At 44.3% G+C, this 23891-nt stretch overlaps 1 protein-coding gene across 3 annotated transcripts in view; it reads left to right on the top strand.

Annotated features, from left to right (window-relative positions):
* Positions 1-5664: 5664 nt before the first annotated feature.
* Lhcgr (luteinizing hormone/choriogonadotropin receptor) overlaps positions 5665-23891 on the top strand; it is a 53353-nt gene continuing 35126 nt past the window's right edge. For all 3 annotated transcript variants that reach the window (XM_052186590.1, XM_052186591.1, XM_052186592.1), the window contains exon 1: positions 5665-5886. In XM_052186590.1, coding sequence (XP_052042550.1) covers positions 5714-5886 — 173 coding nt within the window. In that variant the 5' untranslated portion in view covers positions 5665-5713. The remainder of the gene's footprint in view (positions 5887-23891) is intronic.

The raw sequence follows: 23891 nt of genomic DNA, 5'->3' as shown, positions 1-23891 counted from the left end.
TGCTTCTGAGGACCAAAAGGATTCTCAAGTTCCTCTTCCTCATTTCAGCATTTCTTCGGTTCTGGCCGGGGCAGTCCACACGCCTGGTCTCTCTCTCCAGGTGCACTGCATCTTAGCTCCACATTGCCACGTGGCATCCTGGTCACTTCTGTCCCTCATGGCCACTCTCAGAACTGCTGACAAGAAGCTTCCACTGAATTCTTATTTATTTATTTATTTATTTATTTATTTATTTATTTATTTTTACTAAGGACTCAAGAGTTCTGCTTGCAGTCAGCCTTAAGTCTGCATCACCATGTGCTATTTCCAACTTATTGAAGGGACCCCCTTTTGACTTAAAAAAAAAAAGAGCCTTGCAAACCCCAGGAAATAGTGGGCCCCTTTGTCTGCATTGCACAAGATGTCCAGAAAATATAACTCAAAGTGATCCATTTTAGCAACAGCAGGCAGAGAGATGCTGGCATGAAGCGAGCAGTCCCTAAGAGGATGAGAAGAAGAGGGCGAAAGGAAGGGCCGCCACATCCTGCTCAAAGCAGAGAGAAACATTTTTTTCCACTTCCCATGAATTTTGTTCTAACATCTGAGCGCGCCATAGGTAGGGCCTTCTGGTGCCTCAGTGATGAATGAGATGAAACTTGCAGTAACGATGGCTCCCTTCCCCTGGGACTGACTCCAGTGGCCTCCCATGGCCGGCAGGTCCTCAAAAGGTAGACCATTGACAAGAAAATATTATTAGCTCCAAGTGCTCCAGTTCTGTGGTATGCTTTCATTTTCAAAGAAGGAGGCTGGAAAGGGCAAGAGAAAACATTAATAATGAAGGAATAAGTTGACCCTGAGGAATGGAAGGAAGAGGAACTCAAAGGACCTTCCTGTCAGCACCAAGTCCACACACCCGTGTGCCATACAGATTGTAATGCTGCTATTCCCAGGACAGGATATGGTTCTTTGTCATAAAATCAAGGTTTTTTAAAAAAAATCTGAATAAATCTAGTTTTCATATTCTCAAATCAGTTCTCCCAGAGTGTGGGTATAGCACAATTCCTTCTGCATAGGCTTATGCATTTAGCATCCAGTACCAAGAAATCCCCTGGTAAATAAAGTTAATTAACTTTTTAAACTAAAATTTCCCAAATGTCTTGAGTTTTGATACCTTTCCCCTAAATACTGTCAATTAGCAAGCAGAAAACTGTATCGTGGGGTCCACTCTTTGATTCCACATCCATTTTTTTTTAAAAATCAAATCCTCTTTCCCTCTTAACTTTTATCAACATTTCAGAGAGCTTCTTCTTCTCTTCTTGAGTTTATCTAATATTTTGGCTTGAAACTGAACTTCTAAATCAAGGTCGAAGTTTTGCTAGAAACCCTTATCTGAAATCAAAGGAATGTTTGTTGAATTGTTTTCTAAAATGTGGCTTCCCTAAAACAGGATAACATGATCCCAGGAGCCACATTTTTGTTCAAACACACATTCATTCACTCATCCACTCAACTTTCCCATAATGAGAAAAACTTGTAAGCCAATGAGGGGGCAATTTACAGGGAAGAAGAGTGCTACAGCAAAGATAAGAGCTAAGAAACTGTTTCCCTGCCCTCTGGTAAAAAGCGGGCAAAGCCCACAGTGAGGCTCACTGTGAAGGAGAGCAGAGGATTTGCGGCAGCAGATGATAGGAACTCAATTCCAACAAGCTGTAGCAAAAGAGTCAGTGCAGTGGTTAGTGTATGACCTGGGAAGCCCATGGATGAAGATGTGGCCTGACCACACTCGTATAGAATGATCATCCCAATGATGAAGATGAACAGTCCATCAGGCTCCACCCACCCTGTTTCTTCTCTCTGTACAGAGTGTAATAATTTCTAATGCACACATGAACCAAGGCAGGGAACATCATTGACATCCCTGCAGCATAACCAAAAGCAGGTTTCCCTTTCTAGCCTACTCTCCATCAATTGCAGAGAAGACCTTTCATGTCCCAGATGAGCCTCTACATCCCAATTTTCAACCCATCTAAGGACCAGGGCCCAGCCGCCTATGACCTAAAACTATAGGCTTCTCTTCTGCCCACAGGAGTGACCCTGTATGTAGCACAACTTGTCACATCTCTGGTATCATAGAGAGACATTGTGATGAAATTCCCAACGTTAAGGGGTCATCTTCCGTTCTGCCTGGCTTGCTTGGCATTTGCTCCAAGTGCAAGCTCAGGATTGTCGCTGTAGGTCCCTCCCCGGCCCAGGGCTGTAACTGGGTTCCCTCCTTTGCTTGCCCCTTCCCCCTCTGATCAATACTTTCCTTTTCTTCTGAGGGGGAAGTAAAGTCACTGCTCTTTGCATGGAAGAATCAGCATCCCCAGTTAACAAGAGTACATACTCAAGAATCAGAACATTTCACCTGTGCTAGTTTCTTTAGATTATTGTTACTTTGCAGCTGCCTCTAACCCTAAACACTGTCACCACATGCTACCATTCTGACTGAGTGAGGCATAAAGAAATAAATATATAGACTCCATGATCCTGTGACACTCCAAAAGCAAAAAACTAAAAAAGCAAACCCTCCAATGTAACATACTGATTGTAAACATTTAAACACACATTCACACACAACTGTTGGCTTTGTTCATTATACACACTGGTTTTCTTTGACAGCATTATCAAAGACCTTAGGCTTATTCAAAGTCCTTAGTGAAAAGTATTTATTTAGTTGGTTTTGCTTTATTTTATTGTATCCTAGGATGATCTGGAATGCTCAGAAATCCTGCCTCAGCTTCCCAGGTACCAGGTTACAGACAGATATCAGGCATCATATCCAGCTGTTAATAAACATTCTTGAGTTTGCCATGGCAAATTCAGTTATAGGTCTTTAATTTTAGTGTTTCTAAAATTGTGTTCTGGAAACTTCCAATGTATGCATCAAGTTGTGTGGGGCTGCTTGTCAAAATGCAGATTCTGGACCTCATGTCACTTCTATTGAGTTGGAATCTTGTTGTTGGTGGTGGTGGTAGTGGTGGTTTTGGTTGTTTTGTTTTATTTTGTTTTCTGAGACAGGGTTACTCTGTGTAGCCCTGGCTGCCCTGGAACTCACTCTGTAGACCAGCTGGCCTCAAACTCAGAAATCCGCCCGCCTCTGCCTCCCAAGTGCTGGGATTAAAGGAGTGCACCACCACTACCCGGCTTGAGTTGGAATCTTTGGGGGAAGTCTTGGGAATCTTTGGTTTGAAGCTTTGTAAATAACAGTTCCACAACCTGAAATGTGAGAAGTTTTGTTCAGAAACTTTGGGGAATTTTGCTGAGATGTTTCTTTCTTCCACATTATTTTGTCAGTAAAATGTAACTGGCCATCCTGTGGGTCATGCTGTCTCGAAGTTTATGACAAATGTCACCACACCTATCCGAAGAGGCCAGAAGCCCCTCAGATCTAAAATTAGCCTCTCCAAGGAGGTTACACATTAATGAATAGGAAAGGTAAATTTCACTGTAGCAAATTTTTGTGATGGTAATAATCAATTCAATCAGTTGACTATCATGGTACACAGCAAAAATTGACTATAATAAGATCCAACTGAAATTAATCATAGACAGAAAAGTTTTTCTGAAACTTTCTTCTACTTGAACAACCTTGCTTTTTGTAAACAGGACTTGATCCCCGAGACAAACTATCGGGTCATATATACAACAACACATTGTGAGTCCCTCACAAAGTTTATGCATTTGGGGAAGAAAAAAGACTTTCATGGGATATGAATTCCAACCTTTCTCCTACAAAGGAAGAAGCTAAAGGCCAAGTCACAATGCTGTACACAGAGCAGAAGAACTGCCTGGTGTCTCCATTTCCCAGTGCTTCTGCTACGCAGCGAGATAGCTCTTCTACAATAATCCACTGTTCTCAAAGGTTCAGTGGTGGCTGCAAACACACATGGGGTAATGGGAAGTAGATATATAATCTAAGATACACATACATACATACATAGATATATAGGAGATAGATAGATAGATAGATAGATAGATTGATCGATTGATATGATATAAAATAAAGGCCACACATAAAGCATGAGCCTTGAAATAAACGTCACTCAGCCACTTTTACTTCCTCATTTATTCTTTCTGCCTTCAAGGCCCCTTGGTAGAAAAGTTTGAAAACCTTTACCAGCACTACCAAGCTCTGACAAAGCTAAAAGTGGAGATACAGCATAACCCCAAGCTATATCTGAGCAGTCACCCAGTTCCTATGGCGATATATCTAGGATGGCTCAGAACGAACCAGATAATGCTGAGAGTTCTTCCCTGTGACTCAGTGCTAAGGTTAACTGAAGGGGGAAAGCAAGTGTCCTTCAGTGACATTTTCAGTCACAAGCTTTAGAGCCCAGGCCTAGTAAGCTATTCTGAATTAGAGAAGGCTCCCATGGAAGGAGCAGCAGTCTGTCTTGAAATACAGCCAGAAGCTTACCCAGAGGAATACCAGAAAGGGGAGACAGCATCATACAAGCTCTGGGAAGTGTGCACAAAGACATGAAAATGTAAATCAGCAAAGATCACATCCTGCGCAATGTGGGCAGAGCTGGCTGATTTCAAAATAAGAGCAATAAAATAATGATCATCTACCTTACATATTTGGGCAAAAGACTACAAACTGGCACCTGAGGAGCTGCCTTGAGAGTGGGTTTCAGAATAAGAACTCTGCCCTGCTTTCCATCTTGAAAGCTTTAGATGTCTTTACAGGGCTCAACATCCACCTCTTCCAGAAAAACAATTGCTAATATTTCTGCAGTCCAAAATCAATCCTTGGAAGGAACAGGGCCTAATGAACACAGTAGAGGGAAAGCTGATTCATCCCTGGGGCTGCTGTAAGGTCAGGTCTTCTTTCCACGGGGTTTAGAATCACAGATCCTAGAGCAGAGGTTTCCCATTAGTAAGAGCCAGGTGGGTAATAGACAGTACTCAACAGGACTCCTCCGTCCACAAGTTGGTGACCAGAAAAATTGTATACCTTGTTGGGCATTGAGTCCTGCTGCAAATGCCCTGCGAGTTTGGTGTGATGCTTAGACATGATGTGTGACTCGCATCTGTCACCAATGGGGCACCCATGGAGACCATTTTACCCGTTCACATAGCAAGCCTTTGTTAAGTAAAGAACGAATACAAAGTGAATCCAAACTGAATTTTGCCCCCAAGGGCCTCACAGTGCAGTGGGGATATAAGACAGACCCAAATAGCTATGCTGAGGAGAACAGTTCCAACCAAGAGAAGCAAAGAGATCAGTGGGGAAGCAGCAGGGAGAGATTACTTGTCATGTATGGAGGAGCAGAGCCTAGAGCTAAGACACAGCAGGCCTGGCACTTTGGCTCTTCTGATGTGAATATGGACAGATACATAGAACCAAGACAGGTTTCATGGGGACCATGGCAGAGCAGAGTTCAAAGCCTTATTCTAAGGGCTTACCACACACACACACACACACACACACACACGACTCTATATTCTAACCCTCAGTTCATTTGCAAGCTTAGAGTAGAGAGAAAATGGTAGGGAAACAGCGATGGGGCGGCTGGCCACAGTCCCAGGTCAAGGAGAGCAGGGGCGCGCGGTGAGAGGGGAGGGCTGGAGCGGGCGGGGGCCGGCGAGTGGGAAGGCAGGCCGAGGGGCGGGCAGAGGGTGCGGGCGGCCCTCGGGAGGTCCAGCATACTGGCCCAGCCACTGGAGCTCACACGCGGGCTGGCGGGCCATGGGGCGGCGGGTCCCTGCTCTGCGACAGCTGCTGCTGCTGGCAATGCTGGTGCTGAAGCCATCACAGCTGCAGTCCCGAGAGCTGTCAAGGTCGCGCTGCCCCGAGCCCTGCGACTGCGCGCCGGATGGTGCCCTCCGCTGCCCTGGCCCTCGAGCTGGCCTCTCCCGACTGTGAGTACAGGGCGCCCCAGGTCCCTGCCTTTTGTTACTGGATGTTGGGCCCCTTTGCTGGAAAACAGGACGATAAGACTGGACCCTGGTGAACTTCTCACCCTTCCCGGTGATGAAGACCCAGAGCTTGAGACTGTCTCTGCTACCCCTGTACAGCCCAGACCTGCACTTTCCCCATAGGGGAGACTGAGGCAGGTGGCTTAAAACTGTCCCAAAACCTCAGGAAGCCTTTCTCCGCACCTTTGGTGAACTGGGTGCTCCTCCCTCCTTCATGAGTGGTTCTGAGCCAGGTCAGCCAGGCCTGGGAAGACTGCTGTGGGCTCTGTGCCTTGCTGTGTACGAGCAAAGTGCTCAGGGCCTAACTTGTCAGCAGGACTCCCTGCAGTCCGGCCTGCAGTCACCAGGTGAGCTCTTAAGTGGAATGTGACGTAAGCAATGCCTCAGCCTGGCACTGCAAGCAGGGAAAGACCACAGCTTCCCGAAGCCGTGAGGTAAAAGCGGGAGGAAGCCATTTGTGCTGGGATGCCAACTGTCCTTCCAAGTAGAAAAGGGTCCCTCAGGTTGAGAGATCCTGATTTATGGAAATGACCATATCCAGATGGCCGGCTGGATGGATGGATGGCAGGTAGTAGTAGGTTAGTAGCTCTCTGGGCGTGAGGATGGAAAGGCAGCAGTGGGTGGCTGCTAATAGCGGGAAGGTTAGGGGTGATAGCGTTTTCTAAAATTGGATTGTAATAATGGTTTCACACAAGGAAACTAAACCCATGGCATTGTATGCTTGAAATGGTGACTTTCTTGTTACATGATTTAAATCTCAATAAAACCAAAGGAAGTGGGCGGTACCACAAATGCCCCAGGCTGGTGGAGATCTGCCCCGTACTTTATCTGATCCGACGATATTTCCCCTTGGGAGGCCAGCAGCCTATCTGTGCCAGCTTCTTGGAGGAATTTACCTTCCCTGAGTACTTGTCTGCTCCCTATGGGCAAGTTAATGGCCTTCTAGGAATAGCTGTGGGTGAGAGAAACAGTTAAGGGTTGAGGGGTTCCTATTAATTAGCTTCCATTAATTTTCTTGTCAGTTCTATTCCCTGAAGCCTATGACCATGCTGATAGAATTTGTTTCAATCAATCAGCAAATCCATGGAACAGGCCTCCCTGCCTTGCCCTTGTGGGACAAGACTTCTGCCTTGCTCTTCTGTGTGATTGTGTCGCTAGCAGCCCTCTTCATATGCCTGGAGCTTATGTTTTAACAGACTCTGAGGGCGAAGATCTAGTAGACTAGATGGAATCACTTGCCCCAGGTCCCCAGCCTATTATGTTGCCAAGGGAGATGTTATTTACTATCTTGCTGCAGTTGCTTGTCTTTCTAAGAAAATTACTTTTCCTTTAATTATAAAACTGCTCCCGACATCTTCAGTTTTGGTACTGACTGGAAAGTGTCTATAGGCGAGGAAGAAGAGAGAGATGAAATAGGTTCTAGCCCCTTTGCTACTAAGCTCTTCACATGTTGCCTCAGGAGGAGACTCCTGACAGGCCCCTTTCCTGAAGAAAGCTAAAGTGAAAATAGAAGACACTACTTTTTTGCCCTAAGCTGTGGTTTAAACAAGGCTTCAAAATGGTGGCAGTGCTCACTGTGGCTAGGTGGGAGACAGGAACGATACAGTCACAGCTAGCAACTCTGGTTCTCAGGAGTGGGCTCTGAAAGCTCAGAGGGCCTTCCCTATCCACAAGAATCCTCAACATCCCCTACAGGCAGTGCCTTAGCATCTGTCACTGAGATCTCCCTCTCCTAGACATTTAGAAAGTCCCACACCAAGCATGGCAGCTCTCACAAGCTCATGCTGCCTAAAATCAGACGACTGAGATGTGACCTTGTCCTTCAGATCAGAGCTAAGTGACGGCAGAGCCATTGTAGGACCAATACGGAGAATCCAACATCCATGTAAAAACAGAGATGCGCATGAAAATAGAGAAAGGTTGTCATTTAGAAACAGTGATTCTCCGAGTGTGAACTTCTGCCAGCAGCAGGAGCATCTCCAGGCTGGACTCGAATCTCAGGCTCCGCCCATCTCTCTGGATCAGAAATGCTGAGAAATCCCTAGGGAACACTAAACATGAGAACCACTGCTGGGGTCTAACTTCTTGAGTTCTTTGTATACTCATATTTGTAATACTAGATATTAGCCCTCTGTCAGATATAGGGTTGGTGAAGATCTTTTCCCAATCTGTTGATTGACGTTTTGTCCTTTGACAGTGTCCTTTGCTTACAGAAACTTTGTAATTTTATGAGGTCCCATTTGTCAATTCTTGATCTTAGAGCATAAGCTATTGGTGTTCTGTTCAGGAACTTTTCCCCTGTGACCATGTCCTCAAGGGTCTTCCCCAGTTTCTTTTATATTAGTTTCAGTGTGTCATGTTTTATGTGGAGGTCCTTGATCCACTTGGAGTTGAGCTTAGTACAAGGAGATAAGAATGGATCAATTTGCATTCTTCTGCATGCTCACCTCCAATTGAACCAGCACCAATTTTGAAAAGGCTATCTTTTTTCCACTGGATGTTTTCAGCTCCTTTAGCGAAGATCAAGTAACCATAGGTGTGTGGGTTCATTTCTGGGACCTATTCCATTGGTCCACTTGCCTGTCATTACCGGAAAGGCTCAGTTGCAGCAGTGTAGGGGAATACCAGAACAGGGAAGTGGGAAGGGGTGGATTGGGGAACAGGGGGAGGGAAGAGGGCTTATGGGACTTTTGGGGAGGGGTATTTAGGAAAGGGGAAATCATTTGAAATGTAAATAAAGAACATATTGAATTAAAAAACATGTTTTTCTATTTAAAAAAGAGAGAGAGAGAACCACCGCATTGCTCTTCATGGGGGTAAAACTTTCTCCAGCTACATGTGCCCTTCTCCAGCACCCTTCTATACAGATGCCTACTTACTAGAAGAAGAAAGCATAAAATTAAAAAGCCCAAACTCAGAGACAGATGGGAACCAATCAGGATAATGAACAGTTTTATTTTGTTTGTTTTTTACTTTTAAAAAAGAGTAGAGGAAGGATTTCAGAGAGAATGCTAGGCAGAGGACTCCAGGGATGAAGGGGACATATTAGATGAGCTCTGGACTGGAGTGGAAGGTAAGCAGTAGTCTAAGAACTCACAGGAGGAGCTAGTCTTAGGATGGGGTGCTCTGTGTGCTGGAGACAGCGGTGAGTAGGTAAGAGTGCAAGCCAAGGTTGAAGCAAAGGTCAGGCAAGTGGAAGGCCACAGGCTAACATCCCCATCATAAACCTATCACTTGTGATGAGAAATGAATGAATGAATGAATGAATGAATAAATAAATAAATAAATAAATAAATAAATAAATAAAGCAATGGAAAAACAATCACAAGGCAGAAAAATGGACAAGGAATTATCAGAAGTAAATAAACAAAAAAGTAGCTGAAGTTTTGTAGCAAGGCTTCCAAAAGGGAGCTGTGGTCTGGCATGAACACGCATGGCAGGGTTATGCTTTGCAGAGGGAGGGGCAGGGCACCCAGGCTGTGGAGGTTAGAGGGAGGGAGCACCTCAGAGTGCCTGAGAATTCATCAGCATCCCTCAGTGGATACAAGTGAGCTTCAAACATTTCAGATGCTGAAAATTGTGCCTTCTAAGACCTTTGTCTGAAGTTCACTGTTTGGTTTACAAAGAACAAGAAGGACATGAGTGATAATTGCTTGTCACTGACAATGCTGCGCTGCTGGCAATTTTTCAAAGCAGCATTGTTCAAATTATTCATATTTTTCCTCCCGTTCCATTTCTCATTAAAGATATACGTGTTTAAAACCTAAACTATGACACAAGAAACAGTCTCTTACATTTTCATTTGTTTTAATGGGAGGTGGGGTAAATAGAAAAAAGGATTTAAATTTCCCTTTTCCTTTCTTCTTATTAGCTCTTGGCAACTGCTAAGGGGTGGGGGAAGAAATCTCACCTTGCACATAGTTATATAAAGATCTTTGTCTCTATGACAACAGAAAGGTTCATCTGCTTGATATGGAAACAGCTTCTGAAAATCTGCAAGCAAGAAAATGTTAATAATAATTGTAGCAATTTATTTTCTGCGTGTTGTACCTACTTAACAGAGATTGGGCTTCTAGATGTTCGTTTATGGCACAACTAGAGACTCTGTAAGGAGAAACCGTGAGGACCCAGCAGCGCAGTGTGCCTGAAACTAAGCATCTGTCCCTGCTAAGACATTGTCTCTTTCTTGCCATTGCAGGGGGTAAGGTCTAGCACAGCATCAGTGCAATGACACCAGATATACTCGGAGAGTGCGGTCTGTTCTGAGTCGGCTGGGAAGGTGGTGTGGGGACTTACCCAGGAGACTCACCCAGGGTAGGAGGAGAGAGATGGCATAGGCTCTAAGGAATTTAGAGGTCCAGGGAATCACAGGGACTGAGTTCTCCAGAGGAAGACTTTGTAGGCCGAGGGGGAGGAAGCTGAGCCCCGAAATAAAGAGCAAACCTGCAGGAGCTGCAGTTCCTCCAGAGGAGCCGGGCTGAAAGCAAAGGATAGAACTGGATGAGTTCTTCTCTCGCTCAGACCCTGTAGAGAAAAAAAAATTAAGGGAACAGGGAAAGTCATTGGAAATCTTTGATTAATTACCCAGAGAATGGTACAAAAAGTTGAACAGTGGACTAATTCAAGTCATTGTTTGGTACTTGCATGCATAGAGGTAAGTACAAACCGTGATTAGGAATACCTTCTCCTTGAAGCATTTACAGTCTCACACACACACACACACACACACACACATACACACATCCTGCCCCAGCCTCTCTGCCTACTTGACTTGATAGCCTGTAATCACATCTTTTGTCCATATTTTATCACTTAAGTGTGCCTTCTCTAGCACAGCAGATGTTTGAACCTTGACATCAGCGGAAAGCGGTTGTTTGTTGTGGACTGTTGGCCAATATTCTTGACCACTTTCCTCTAAGATGCCAGTAGCACTGCTTTCCCAAATTACAATAAACCAAACTAAAGATGCCTTCTGAGGGCAAATCTTCTATCTGCTTTTGATTTCCAATCAATGTGCTGTACTGAGAACCATTTGAAGAAGTCTTATTTAACTTAGGATTCCCAGCATTCCATGGGCATTATGATGATCAATAATGATGACTGAATTGATAGACAGGCTGGGTGTAGCAGTGCATGGGTGTAGTGCTGAGTGTAGAGTGTATTCAGGAAGTCTAAGGCAGGAAGATTGTCCTATGTCCAGGAATTCAAGGTCAGCTTTGTTTACATAGTGCAAAGGAGCCTGCCAACGCAGTGCGTAGCTGAACAACAGACCAACAGGAGAAGGGAATGCCTGTGGTAACTCATTCCACCTCTAGACATCGTTTTTTTCCTAAATTTCCATCTACTCAAGAACAGGGACTGTGATGGTTCTGTGGGTAGTCAAGGGAGTTCTTTGTATCTTTGTGTTGTGTTATCATCCAGATCCTGGCATCTGCTGGTTCTCAGTTTGTCCTTTGAATGGTAAATAGCAGCTGCATCTCCAGAGAAGCAAGGCCAGGCTGGGAATGTAAGTCAGTGACAGCACTTACCTGGCAGGCGTGAGAACCTGAGAACCAGGGTGCAATCTGCAATCTGTCAATCAACCAGTCAATAAAGCAAAGGGTGAGAGGGCTACAACTTATTTGTCTGACTATACCCATCTAAATTGTTCTAATCATTTATCCCTATCTCAGGAGCCATAACAAACAAAATTAATAAAATCAAGGCAAGTGAGGTGGGACATATAGGTTCCCAAATCAGGAAACACCAGCTACCACGTCACAGGACAGTGTCCCCAGAACAGAAGAGAAAGTCTTCCAAGCTCCTTCTTAGGCAAATGGTTGGATCTGGAAAATATCCTAAGTGAGATAACCCAATCACAAAAGAACACACATGAAATACAGTCACTGATAAATGGATATTAGCTCAGAAACTCTGAATACCCAAGACACAACTCACATACCAAATGACTCCCAAGAAGAAAGGAGAGGTCCTGGATCTGAAAAGGCTTGTTCCAGCATTGTAGGGGAGCCCCAGGACAGAGAAGTAGGAGGGGGTTGATAGGAGAATGGGAGGGGAGAAGAGGGCTTAGGGAACTTATGGGGAGAGGGGAACCAGAAAAGGGAAAATCATTTGGAATGTAAACATAGAATATAGAAAATAAAAAAGGTTTTATATATATATATAAAGCACTCGGGCTTCCTGCCAAAGCCTTCCTCTTGAGCTTCTCCACTGACAGTGTGTCCAGTCAGGCTCTAAAGGCGACTCTTACATCTGATTAGCTGAGAAAGAGTCTCCTTGTCCCAAGCTATGTGAGCCCCATGCTTTGTGTTTTAACTTACCCCAGCAAGACCCTAAAACAGCTCCTAAAATAAATGCCTGGACCCAACTGGACCACATAAATAAGAATCCCTTTGGCTTTAGGAGTAAATCCTCTTGCAGCCTTAATCATGTGTACCTCTGGTTGTCCATGAGGTTTGGCAGTTGAGTCAGGACCATAGAGAGAAGCCTTCTTGTTCACTTCAGACTGAAGGGTGATAGCTCCTTGGAATGAATGCTCTGTCACTGCTTTCTCTTGGTTGGAGAAAAATGCAGATTTTAATGAAGATTAGCAAATTTTCTCCCAGATCATTTTTTTTTTTAGAAGAAAGCTAACTAAAAGAACCCCATTCACTAGGCTCTGCGTCCACACTATTGGGAGCTGAGACCCCTCCCAGGCAGCAAACTGCTCACTGCTGCTCTACATGGCCCTGAACCACAGCCTTTAATACCAACCTGAGCCAGATTCAGAAAAGCCCAGTTCACAAACAAAACAACGTGCACAAGGACGGGCTTACCCTTTGCCAGTGTTACAGCTGCCCTTGACTCTGATGCCCTGAGTTTACGCCCGGGGCCCCAGCTCTCATCACTACCAGCAGTAGCATCTGCACCCTGGGGCAGGGGTGCTCTGGTGTGATACAGCAGAATCTGCCCACAGCCCCGACATGGTCTGAATCGATGATCAAGATGATAGTCCTGGGCAGTCTAGATTCTAAAAGAAGCCCTCTTTAATTTTCACTCTGGTTTGGCCTAACAATAAAACCATGTGCCTTGTATGAAAAGAATGTGATGGTTCCTGCCTCTGCATGGGGCTCTGCGCAAAAGGGGTCATCATGGCAGCAGAGCCAAGAAGACCAGGAAATCAAGATTTCACATCATGACAAAGTGTTACCATAACACAGTACACAGTACTACAAGCTGACTGTGTGGGAAGACTGAACAACCCACACCCCAGATACAAAGCTGCACAGCAAAGGTCTACCATCTAATAGCCAAGCCGGCTGGAACAGTTGTGTGCCTATGAGGTGTTCATTAAAGAAAATGAGCTACTGCTTCTACTCAGCCTGGGAGGTGAATGAGTTAAAACCTCAAAAGACAGAGCTCATCATTGACTGGAGTCTAATATTCAGACAGCCCAGCCTGAGCTGCTGATCTGGGAATGATCCCTCCCCAGAACTAAGCTGGACTTCATGCTCAGCTGCCTCACGGGACAGCCAGGCCCCTTTTGAAAATTTTCCCTCCCTCATTCCCCATCCCAAGCCTTCAGCCACAGAAATTGTTCAGGTCAGACATGCTAACCCCTCAGGATCTGTACAGTGAACTGTAGGAGCCACAGGCCCCCACGCCCTGTCCTGCAGGAACCCTCAGTCTTCCAATCAGATGAGAGAAAGGCCAATGCTCAGATGATTAAAGGAAATGTAGGTAGTCACAAACCACACGAAGATCATAAACACGGTGGAGTTCAAAAGTAGGAGCCATCTTTCTTAGCCAAAGGGACAAAAAAAGCTTTGGCAAATGGCTAGTTTGTTCAGTTGAGTTTCACAATTTCAGGTACTTCAATTCCAGCCTCAGATTAATTAACAGTATTTGCTATATGAACTGCAGCAGGTAAGTACATGTTCAGTTCCAGAGAAAATGAAGGGGAAAGACATTTTGAAGGGTTGGGACCAAGAAGCTTGTAATAAATGGGGCTTCCTGAAGCATATCTACAGGGTCGCTGCCCTGACAACATAATATTCTCTACCTCTGAGAAATATTTTTGAGAAGCCATTACACATGACACAGACATTCCCTGGGGAGAATTCAACATGTTGTTTCATTTGCCAGAGTTATTTTTGTCATGTTATATTATTGCTGGAAGAATTCTAGTTTAGAGGGCACATTGAATTATTTTGCTGTGTGTCTTTAGAAAACTTTAAATGGATTTTGAGTGAGGGCTTAGATGTGTTTACCATTTTCCTCTGAGGCTTTATATTTTTAATTTAGTTGTTGTACAAATGATTTGAAAAAGCCATTATCTACAGAATCTTCTTAACATCTTCATTCACAGGATATTTCATAAACTCCTTAAAGGAGCTTCTTGGGTGCTCTAGAAATGGCCCTCTTAGAGGCAAGTCACTCAAACTACATTTCCCACTGGGGGAGTTCCAACTGGCTGGAATTTTTTAAATCAATGAGCAAATGTGAACTCTCAAAGTGGCTCCCTAGAGTCAAAACATTTCATGGAAAGTTGTTCTATGTCATCTCCCTGAAAGGCTGTCAAGTGGGGTTTGTGAGAGTTGATTCTAAGAGAAAAGTACCAAGTGGGGATGCCCACCCTCCCACTCAGTCATCCTATCCCTAACCAGTAGAGAGGCAAACAAAAGAATAAGGCACATAAAGTTTACAGAACTTTATTGACCCAGGACAAATAGAAGACAACTCCTTATCATTGAATTTGTCCATTCTAGCCCCTGCAAGAAGTTGCCAGCTAGCTTCATTCTTTCACTGTAAAAAGCTGTGAATAAAAGCGCATGTGAATTCTTGTTTTGTGCTAAGTGTTGGATTAGTATTAGATACGGATTTTTAATATAATGTTATTAATTATTTAAGAATTATATATACTATATTCATCCCAACTCCTCTCTTATCCACCTCCCCATACTTCTTCACAATCTCCTTTAAAAAAGAAAATAACGTACCAAGTTAAATTTGAACTGCCCACATACTCATCCACTAGAAATTGATAATCCCAGTAAGGACACACCCCTAAAGAAAACTGACTCCCCCTCCTTCAGAAGCCATCAATTGACAATAACCCCTCAGGAGTGAGATATAATGACCCTCCCTCTTCTATCCTACAACGTTGTCTGATTAGACTGTGTATAGTTTTTGTGCAGACTATCACAGCTGGTATGAGTTCATGAATATAGCAATCTTGTCATGTCCAGATGACATTGTTTCACTGTGATCCTCCCCAACCTTTGGTACTTAGAGTATTTTTGCTCCCTTTTCTGCTTTGGTCCCTTAGCCTTGATTGGGGGGGGAGGCATATATAGATGTCCCATTTCTATCTGAGTACACTATGACACTTATTCTTTGCCCTTTGGTAAGTTATGAATTTGTATTAACTACCATCCATTAGACAAAGAAACCTCACCAATAAGATCTAAGAGCTGTATTAATCTATGGGCATAGAAATAGGAGTTTGTGAGGGCATTTGATACTATGCCAATTTAGGAAACTATCTCCAACCTTGTGTCCTCAGCCAAACTAAACATGCATTTTCTCCTGTGGAGTGGACCTTAAATACAGCCAGAAAGCAGTTGGTTATCCCCTAATACTCATGCAATTATTGTGTCTGTGTCATACCTTGCCACACTGGTCATTATTGTAATTCATAAATTTTACAGCTAAGGAGGAATGTTACTGCTAGCTGCCTATGTAACACCTTCCAGTACTATGAAATCTAGCCAACAGGAAGAAAATCAACACAGCACCAACTTGATTTCCCCATGTTCTATAACCAAATTATATGGTATCTTCAGCAATAGAGTCTTTTGTGGGCAACTAAGAGCAGTGACAATAGCCTGTATTGGTTTGGGTCTTCATAACACCCCTGACCAACAACTTGAGGGTTGTATGATTTTTCATTTAACAAACTATAGCTTCTGAGAAAGACATTGTATTAGTCTCTGTTCTATTGCCATGAAGCGACACCATGATCAAGGCAACTCTTAGAAAAGAAAGCATTTAGTCAGGGGTTTGCTTACAGTTTCAGAGGGTCAGTACATTGGGATCATGGCAGAAAGCATGGCAGCATATAAGCAGGCACTGGAACTGGAGCTCAGAGTGCTACTGATCTTCAAATGACGACACAAAGAAAGAGACTGACATGCAGAGGTTTTTGAAAGCTCAAAGCTTACCCCCAGTGGTGTAACTCCTCCAAAAAGACCCATCTACTTCAACAAGACTGCACCTACTAATCCTTCTAATCCTTTCAAATAACTACACTCCATGATGACTAAACCTATGGGAGAATCATTCTTCTTCAAACCACCACAGACATTATTTCTCCTATGTAGGATAATTTGAATTAAACTCTTTTATATGAATACGAATACTCCTTTATATATTTACAAATCTTATAAAGTACTAGATTTCCAGAAGGTACGTTCAAACATCCTTGATGCTGATTATCTCTTCCCCCACCTTCAATATTAATATTTTTAAATTTTGTATCAAAACTATGGATTTTGCAGATGATATGCATTCTATTGATCTGAAACGAAGCTATAATTTGAAGCTGAGTTCTTTGGTTCCAGTACAAATCCCATGCACCTCACACTGCTCACAAGAGAAAGCATATACAGTTACATAGAGAATATACATTCCTTCCAGTGCACAGCCTGAGAAAGACCTGTAAGTAAGGGTAGAATTTAACTGGTGAAGCAGAACGTAGCTGGGGCAGGTGGTAGAAGCAATGTGAATGATATCAGGGGCGCATGAGGAAGCTCAAGAAGGACAAACAATCAGATCTGTCTAGGGAGACACTATCCAGAGAAGAGAGGTAAGTCACAGGCATCATTTAAAATTTTCTAGTAGCCACATATAAGACGTTTCCTGGGACTGAACGAATTTTAATAAACTGTTTAATTTAGTATATGTAAAAGGTTACCATTACAATTAGCAAGCAATTTAAAACTTACTGAGATATTTTACAGTTTTTTTCTTCCAAGTCTTCAGTGATTATTATGTTTCTAAGACTTGCAAGCCATTACAATTCACATGGTTCCAGGCAATTGAAGACCAGCCGCATGTGGGCTACTGGCTGTCATATTGGACAGTGGTACACATCTATGTATAAAAAGAATAGAAAGTACAGAGACATGAGTACAATCAGTCTAAGGCATTTGTGGATAGTTAAGTTGGCCAAGGGCCATCACAGAAGACTCTTGAGCACTAGAGTGGTCTAATGGGAGTTGTCAGAGAAATAGGGCATATCTGAGTGCAATGGAGAAGCAGCCTTTTAGGACACACCAAAATGTTCAATGTAGAGTAAAAAACAACCAGGAGTAGTGATTAGAGAACAAAAAGGCTGGAATAAGAGACTAGGCAGAGCAGACACCAGCAGAAACTCGGTGTTCAGTGATGGAAGGGAGAATGTGTTTGTAAAAGCAATGAAGTCACGTGGCCCAGAACTGGACAGAGAAAGGAGAGAAATCCACTCCCACGGGTTCTAAGGTTTCAAGGAAGAATAGGCATTCAGCTGCACCTTCAAATTAAAGACTGCGAGTGTGCCCTCAAAAACACCAAGGGCTATGATTCAGATGGTGAGATTTTTCATAAGAAAAGCAAAAAGACAGTATAGTTGTGAGATTTGATTCTTGTAGAGCACTGCATTGAGCCACAGATGTGGTGTCCAGAATTGAGATCTGTTCTTGAATTACCATGTGCTTCAGGAGGTTACTGAGCTTTTGTTTAGACTGAGTCTGCCTCTGTGTAGTAAGAACTTGAGACAAATAACCTGTAAGGAGGCCCTCACTCTGGCTCCAAGACCTAACACAGCAGAAGTTCCCGGCAAGCGTCAGATCACTAACATAATCATGTGGCCATCATTCCCAGGGGCACTCGAAGATTTCCTGATGTAACGCTTAACTAGCAGATGCTCCACTGATACCTCACGCTGAGTTAGCATGCAAGTCAGCTAGCTCCGGGTAAAATCTAAAGCCTAGAGACCACAGTGAAGCTACCCCCCAGTGATGACGTCACTCTAATAGTGCCATTCCTTAGAAAGATTAAAGATATAAATCATTTAAATGGAGAAAAACTATTTGCACATCATTCTAAATGAAAGCAAGCTTTGTTGTAATTACTAAGACAGTCTAAAAAGAGCAGGGAGATCTGAGTCTGTTAAATGTAGAATAAAACCCTATTTAATAAACACAAGAGCATTACTGTTCCTTGAATTTAAATACACCCACTTTCAACACGTTTATGTACAAAACGTTTTTTTAAAAAAATCAAAAGCTCTGACCTCTGAGTTCTCCCTTTTAAAATTCACGTTGCAGGTCTAGTCACAGCTAATGGTCTGTAGAAAATATATGTGTGTTTATAGCTATCTTGACTGAATAATGTGCGTAGCATTCTCACACAGTTAGAAGGTGGGTAATAAAAGTATTTCACTCCTGCTCCACACTGGACAGAGGAGTGGTTGGAACTCCCAAAAGATGACCAAAAGCTGTCCCCAGGCTTTGGGGGCTTCAGATGGATGCTGGGTTTCTCCTCAGCCTGCTGCCTCTCTGGCATGGCTCTGCCTAGCACTCTCAGGGGTGGGGCAGCCTGGGGAAACAGCTTGCACTCTGAGAAACCTCGGGAAGGTGAGAACCCTACAGCTATCATTTTCTTTATACAACCAGAACCTGTCTTTTTAAAAACTGTCAACTGAAGTCTATTTTTTTATTCACCTAGAGAGTTTGCTACTTAAAGGCAGCATGCAGTGAATCCTTCTGTAGAACAAAGACCTTTTGATAATTCAAATGTATCTCAATTGATAGCTTTTCTTACCCAAGAATTTCTAAATCTATCTCCTTTCCTAAAGGCAGGGCACTGGAGCCCCACTGAAGCTCTCCAAACTAACCTTACTCTGGGAGCTAACTAACAGGCTGGTAAACTGGACAAACCAGCTCCTCCCAAGGCTGGTAAACTGGACAAACCAAACCAGCTCCTTCCAAGGCTGGCTATGCTGCTAAACGCAAAACAAAAAAGAGAGGGCCCAAGAGACATCAGTGTGACTAGCGAAGGCACAATAAACTGCCTTGTTTTCTTCAAGGGAATCAAATTTATCTGACAAGAATTTTCAGTTGCTTAATTCTGCCACATGGTGCACTCATTGCTAAGAAATTGAGGCTAGGTGAAAACAGGGTGCAGGTAGTAGGCCAGGTTTTTAAAAAAATGTGTATCTTGAGCTCTGGGTGAAGGACGGTCCTTCTGGAATGCCCACCATAAGAAAGGCGTAGTGTGCACCGTCCTCCACAGCTCACGAGGACGAGGTACAATCTGAGGGTGAGGATATATGCCTGGAGCGCCATTCCATGGACGTGGCAGATACGGAATACGCCTGTGTCACGCAGGATGATTTTGGCAGCCCGCCAGAACATTAATTGAAAGAACCAACTCCACGGCAGAATACAGCCCAATTAGGACCCTCCATCTGTGCCTGGCGGCCTACTTTGACAACCAGAACTCAACAGCACGAACTACTGAATTCATCCTACACAGAGCTAGGAACTGTCCTGGGGCAGCAGTGTTCCCTCAGGAATGGGGATAACAGGAGTAGATGGGGTCTGAGGTTACCATGCAGACTCTAGGAGAAGGCAATTGGGTAAAACCAGCACCAAAGAGGCATGGAAGTGGGCACTAGGGGGCAACCCTGCATCCAGAGATGGCTGTGTCCCACCTCAAACATGCCCATTGCTTTACTGGAATCCTAATTTTCTAGTTTCATTCTCAAAAAACAATTTGAGGTAGGAAAGTTTTATTTCAGATGGCACTTTCAGGTAACAGTCCCTCACTGAAGGAAGCACAGACAGGAACCTGGAGCAGAAACCGTGAAGGAACACTATTCGGTTGCTCCCTCTCTGACTCCTTTACACAGTGCAGGAGCCCCTTCCTAGGGTTGGTGCAGCCCACAGTAGGCTGGGCCCTCGCACACCAACTATTCACCGAGATGATCTCTCACAGACAAGGCTACAGGCCCGTATGATAGAGGCAGCTCTTCAGCTGTGTTTCTTAGTCTCCAGATGACTCAAGTTGACAGTAAAACTAACCAGGACACGTGGCCATTTATAGGATCCTTGGACTATGAACGACTTCATTTCCAACCCTCAGGAGTTGAGACCACTTCTTCAGCTTTAGCTGTAGGCCACTTGTGACTTGGGACCCACAGACTGCATTAATGAGTAGAAAAGTCCCCAGAGCTGATAAACTGAGGCAGGCCTTGTCACCCCAGCTGAGTATTTGTCATAACCTGTATGGCACAGGCAAGTGGGGTTCCTTCACAATTCAGGTGTCACCTGCGCTGCATTGTTGATTCATTTAAAAACTCCAAAAGTCACAATGTATAAGACTGAAATGTGAAGTCTGAGCAAGATCTCGTGGTGCCTCCGCCATCCACTCAGAGAAAACTTCATGTTGCAAGGAGAATTCTCATGGGCCCGGTATTCCTGTGTCATGAGCAAGAAGGTAGTTAGCATACTCTTTTATGCTGAGCGGTCATCACATAAGGTTCACACTTAGAATTCCTAACTACAGCCCTAAGCCTGTCTCCCCAAGGATGTATCTTAGCTGAAGGTCTGTAGTGGGAATTTTACAAAAGCAGTCCACGCTACACCGGCAGGTCCTGGCCGGTTGGCTAGCCAGGCACTGGGGGATGTGGCCGACCTGGTCTCATCTAGTGACCCGGAGCTCTGAAATCTCGCCACCCAACTCTCTAAGTTCCCACTAGCGGGTCACTACCACACCAGCCCCACTCTTCCAAATTTTCACGGCCTTTTGGAGTATACTTCTTGCAAGGCCACGCTTTGCAGCCATACCTTTCTCTCTGGAACCCAGTTGAGTAGCTGCGTGAAGAAAAACACCACACAACCTTAGTTCAGGATCAACAAGTAATTCAATCACTGGGTGCAACAACTGAATCCTAATCTTGTAAACCATATTAAATAAAAACCCTCCAGTGGTGCTTCCTGGCAGATTCACCATCTAAACCAGGGCCACTTGTAGCTATGTCTCGTCCTCCCACTGTCCCCGTCCAAAAGCCCGTCTCTCCGTAGGACAGGTCAAGCTGATGTCTCTGCAGATGTGCAGAGCTCATCTACTTAGTCTTTGCTCTTAGTCTCTGCTTATATACTGTACAGTGGGCATCTTGGAGTTGTAGGACTGAGTCTGGTTGAGCAAGTGAGTCATGTCACTGGGTTCTGATTATCGGGGAGTAGTGGGGATCTGGCTACGCTATTTTCACATATCTAAAAGGTCTGTTTTCACCATGCGCATTACACCCTGATAGTTCCTGCTTTGCTTCTTTATCTTAGCAGCTGCCTGGTAGCCCCTGAAGCCATCTAGGAATGAGACCCCATCTGCTCCTGGCATTCCTTGTCCCCACCCATGAGTCCCTCTCCTCTAGGAATAGTATGTAGTTAGGGGTGTCATCCACTTGCTTTTGACAGAACAAGAAGGGCTCTTCCTTTGCCTTCTCTGCTATGGGCATGGCATCCGTTCCTTTGGGGATGCTTCCCTTAGGAGCCGCCATCTTCCTCACACTGGACTCTTGCCCCCTTTGTCCCAGACATCTTCTTTATATTAACTTGTCTACAGGGATTCTTTTGGAATGAAAGTGTGTCTAACTTCAAAATACAAATGAATGGAAAGGAAAAGAATGGAAACAAATTTTTCATCTTTTACTTCTCAGGTACAAGGACTTAATTGAGCATAGTTCTTCATTGTGATAGCATGATCATTGACAACACAAGTCTTTGAGTTTACTTAATTTTTTAAGTCCCCTTCCCTGGTTTCAGCTCTCTTTACTCAGCATTGATAATAATACTAAGGTATGCTCACGTGTTTTATTTTTATTTTTAAGTGTTTAGTCTTTAGTGTTTATGAGAGAAGGCTTATTTGGAAAATTGTTTCCATTGCTAAAAATTCTTGGCACCATGGAATGAATAATTGAGGCTTCCATCAAAAAGGGAGGCTTTCAAATGGCTCTTAACACATCCCAGCCAGGAGGGAGGAAGAAGGGAGGAAGAAGTCCAACAACATCCATCAGGAAGGGAGCACCAGCACAGGACGGCTGCAAACAGGTGCCAACAAACCACACCTGGATAAGAAGAAGGATTCCACCCTCCTACAGCACCGTAGGTTAACTATGGTAGCAATTAATTGACTGCTTCAAAATAGCAAGGAGAGAGGATTTTGAATGTTTGCCAACTTCCAACAAAAGAAATGGCGCCTGCCTGAGGTGGTAGATGTACCAATTACTCCATCTGCCCATTATGCATTGTATACCTAGAGGAAAATGTCACAATGCCCCTAAAACTATGAGTCACTATATTTTTTTTTAAATTGTTGGTCACTCATGAAAGGGTGCTTTCCGGGGTGAGAAACGGACACTTGAGCGCACAGAAACTGCTCTCACTTGAAGACAAATCAGAAAAGAAGACATGGCATCTTGGAATGAACTATGTGGCATGTGGCAGTGGGAAACCATTTTGAATCTGTTTTGGAGCCATGGGACCATGTTCTTCATGCTGTTGCACAGGGACACAGCAGTTGTGAAAGTACCAGGCACCTCCCTGCTTCATGTCTCTCCTTATCCTCTGGCCCTAGGCCTCTCTGTTGACCTAGTCACAGGCACAAAGCCACCTGCTAGTCACTCGGATGTCCTTCTGTCCTGATGCTGGGGACTCTTTATCCTCCTCACAGCTGCTTCTCCGTCTCTACAGACTCCACATCAACTGGGACATGTCATCTCGCACTGGGGACAGCCAGGGCATGATTCACAGCTCCTTTCCCTTCAGCCCAACCTTTGCTCTTCAGCCCTCAGCCCTACATCAATCAAGAGCTCAGGCAACCTCCCTGGTCAAATCTAAACCAAACTGCTCCTGTGGGAACCACAGCATGCTCCCATTTGGAAGAGAAGGCTGTCTGCCCAGAGGCTTTGGCTGTGAGCTCCATTTGCATGAATAAACAGCTCTGAAGGGTTCAGCTGAAGCTTTTACAGAAGCACTCTCCAAAACATGTTCTGTGCTGCATTATCCGCAGCAATAAAGATTCTGGAATCCGAATTTGGCTGTCAGTTTTATTGATGTTGCATGGGGTACAGTAGAATACGGCTTCCTCTTTCGGAAATTTATTGGCATGGCAGCACAGAGAGCAATAAAACTGTGTTTTTAATCAGTAAGCCAAGCCGACATGATTCCAGGAGAAATATAGGAAGCAAACACACCACAGTGAGAAGCTTGCTTCCTCCACTGTCCCCTGTGTATCTGAGAGCTCTGACTAAATAATGGTGGGAAGAGGTGCTTGGCGGGACTGTCCTCAAGAGAAGAGCCAAAGACCCTTGGTTGCATTGCTCCTTCCGGTCTTGTGGTCTCTAAGAAACTTGGGTGAAAGCATTTTTCCGCAGTGAAGCTTCTGAAATTCCTCTGCATTGTCTACAAGAAAGGAATTGCTGATGGGTGGCTTCATGAGAAGACCAGAGAAGATAGAACATTCTTCCAAGAGAAGCAAGGTGTGCTGTTTGTTTGCTAACAGAGAAGGGCCTAATATTCAAATGGACACTTCTGTGCCATATTGCCCAGAGGAAAGGGCCTTCTGGGTCAGTCGGCTTGGTTGCTGCCCTGGTCCACTTAGTCCATCTCTTTGTGACCCAGTGTCTTTTGTCACCAAAAGGAAGCACTCATTTCACTCCACTGTCCTTCTGTCATGTGGAATAAAGTCATAGGAGGTTGTATGTAACTCTCACAGCTAATTAGGAAGGCAGTAAGTCCCCTCTGTCACCTGCTGACTGAACTCTGCTCCCAGAGAGAAAGTGTGCTTTCCTGGAGGCTAAGGCAACCAATCCTCTCTGTACAGACCTGTGAGCAACCAGGCTATCTCTCACAGGAGTGCGTTCA

The sequence above is a fragment of the Apodemus sylvaticus genome, chromosome 6 (genome assembly GCF_947179515.1).
Source record: "Apodemus sylvaticus chromosome 6, mApoSyl1.1, whole genome shotgun sequence".
In the NCBI taxonomy this organism is placed as follows: domain Eukaryota; kingdom Metazoa; phylum Chordata; class Mammalia; order Rodentia; family Muridae; genus Apodemus; species Apodemus sylvaticus.
This window is presented reverse-complemented; position numbering and strand designations above follow the sequence as displayed.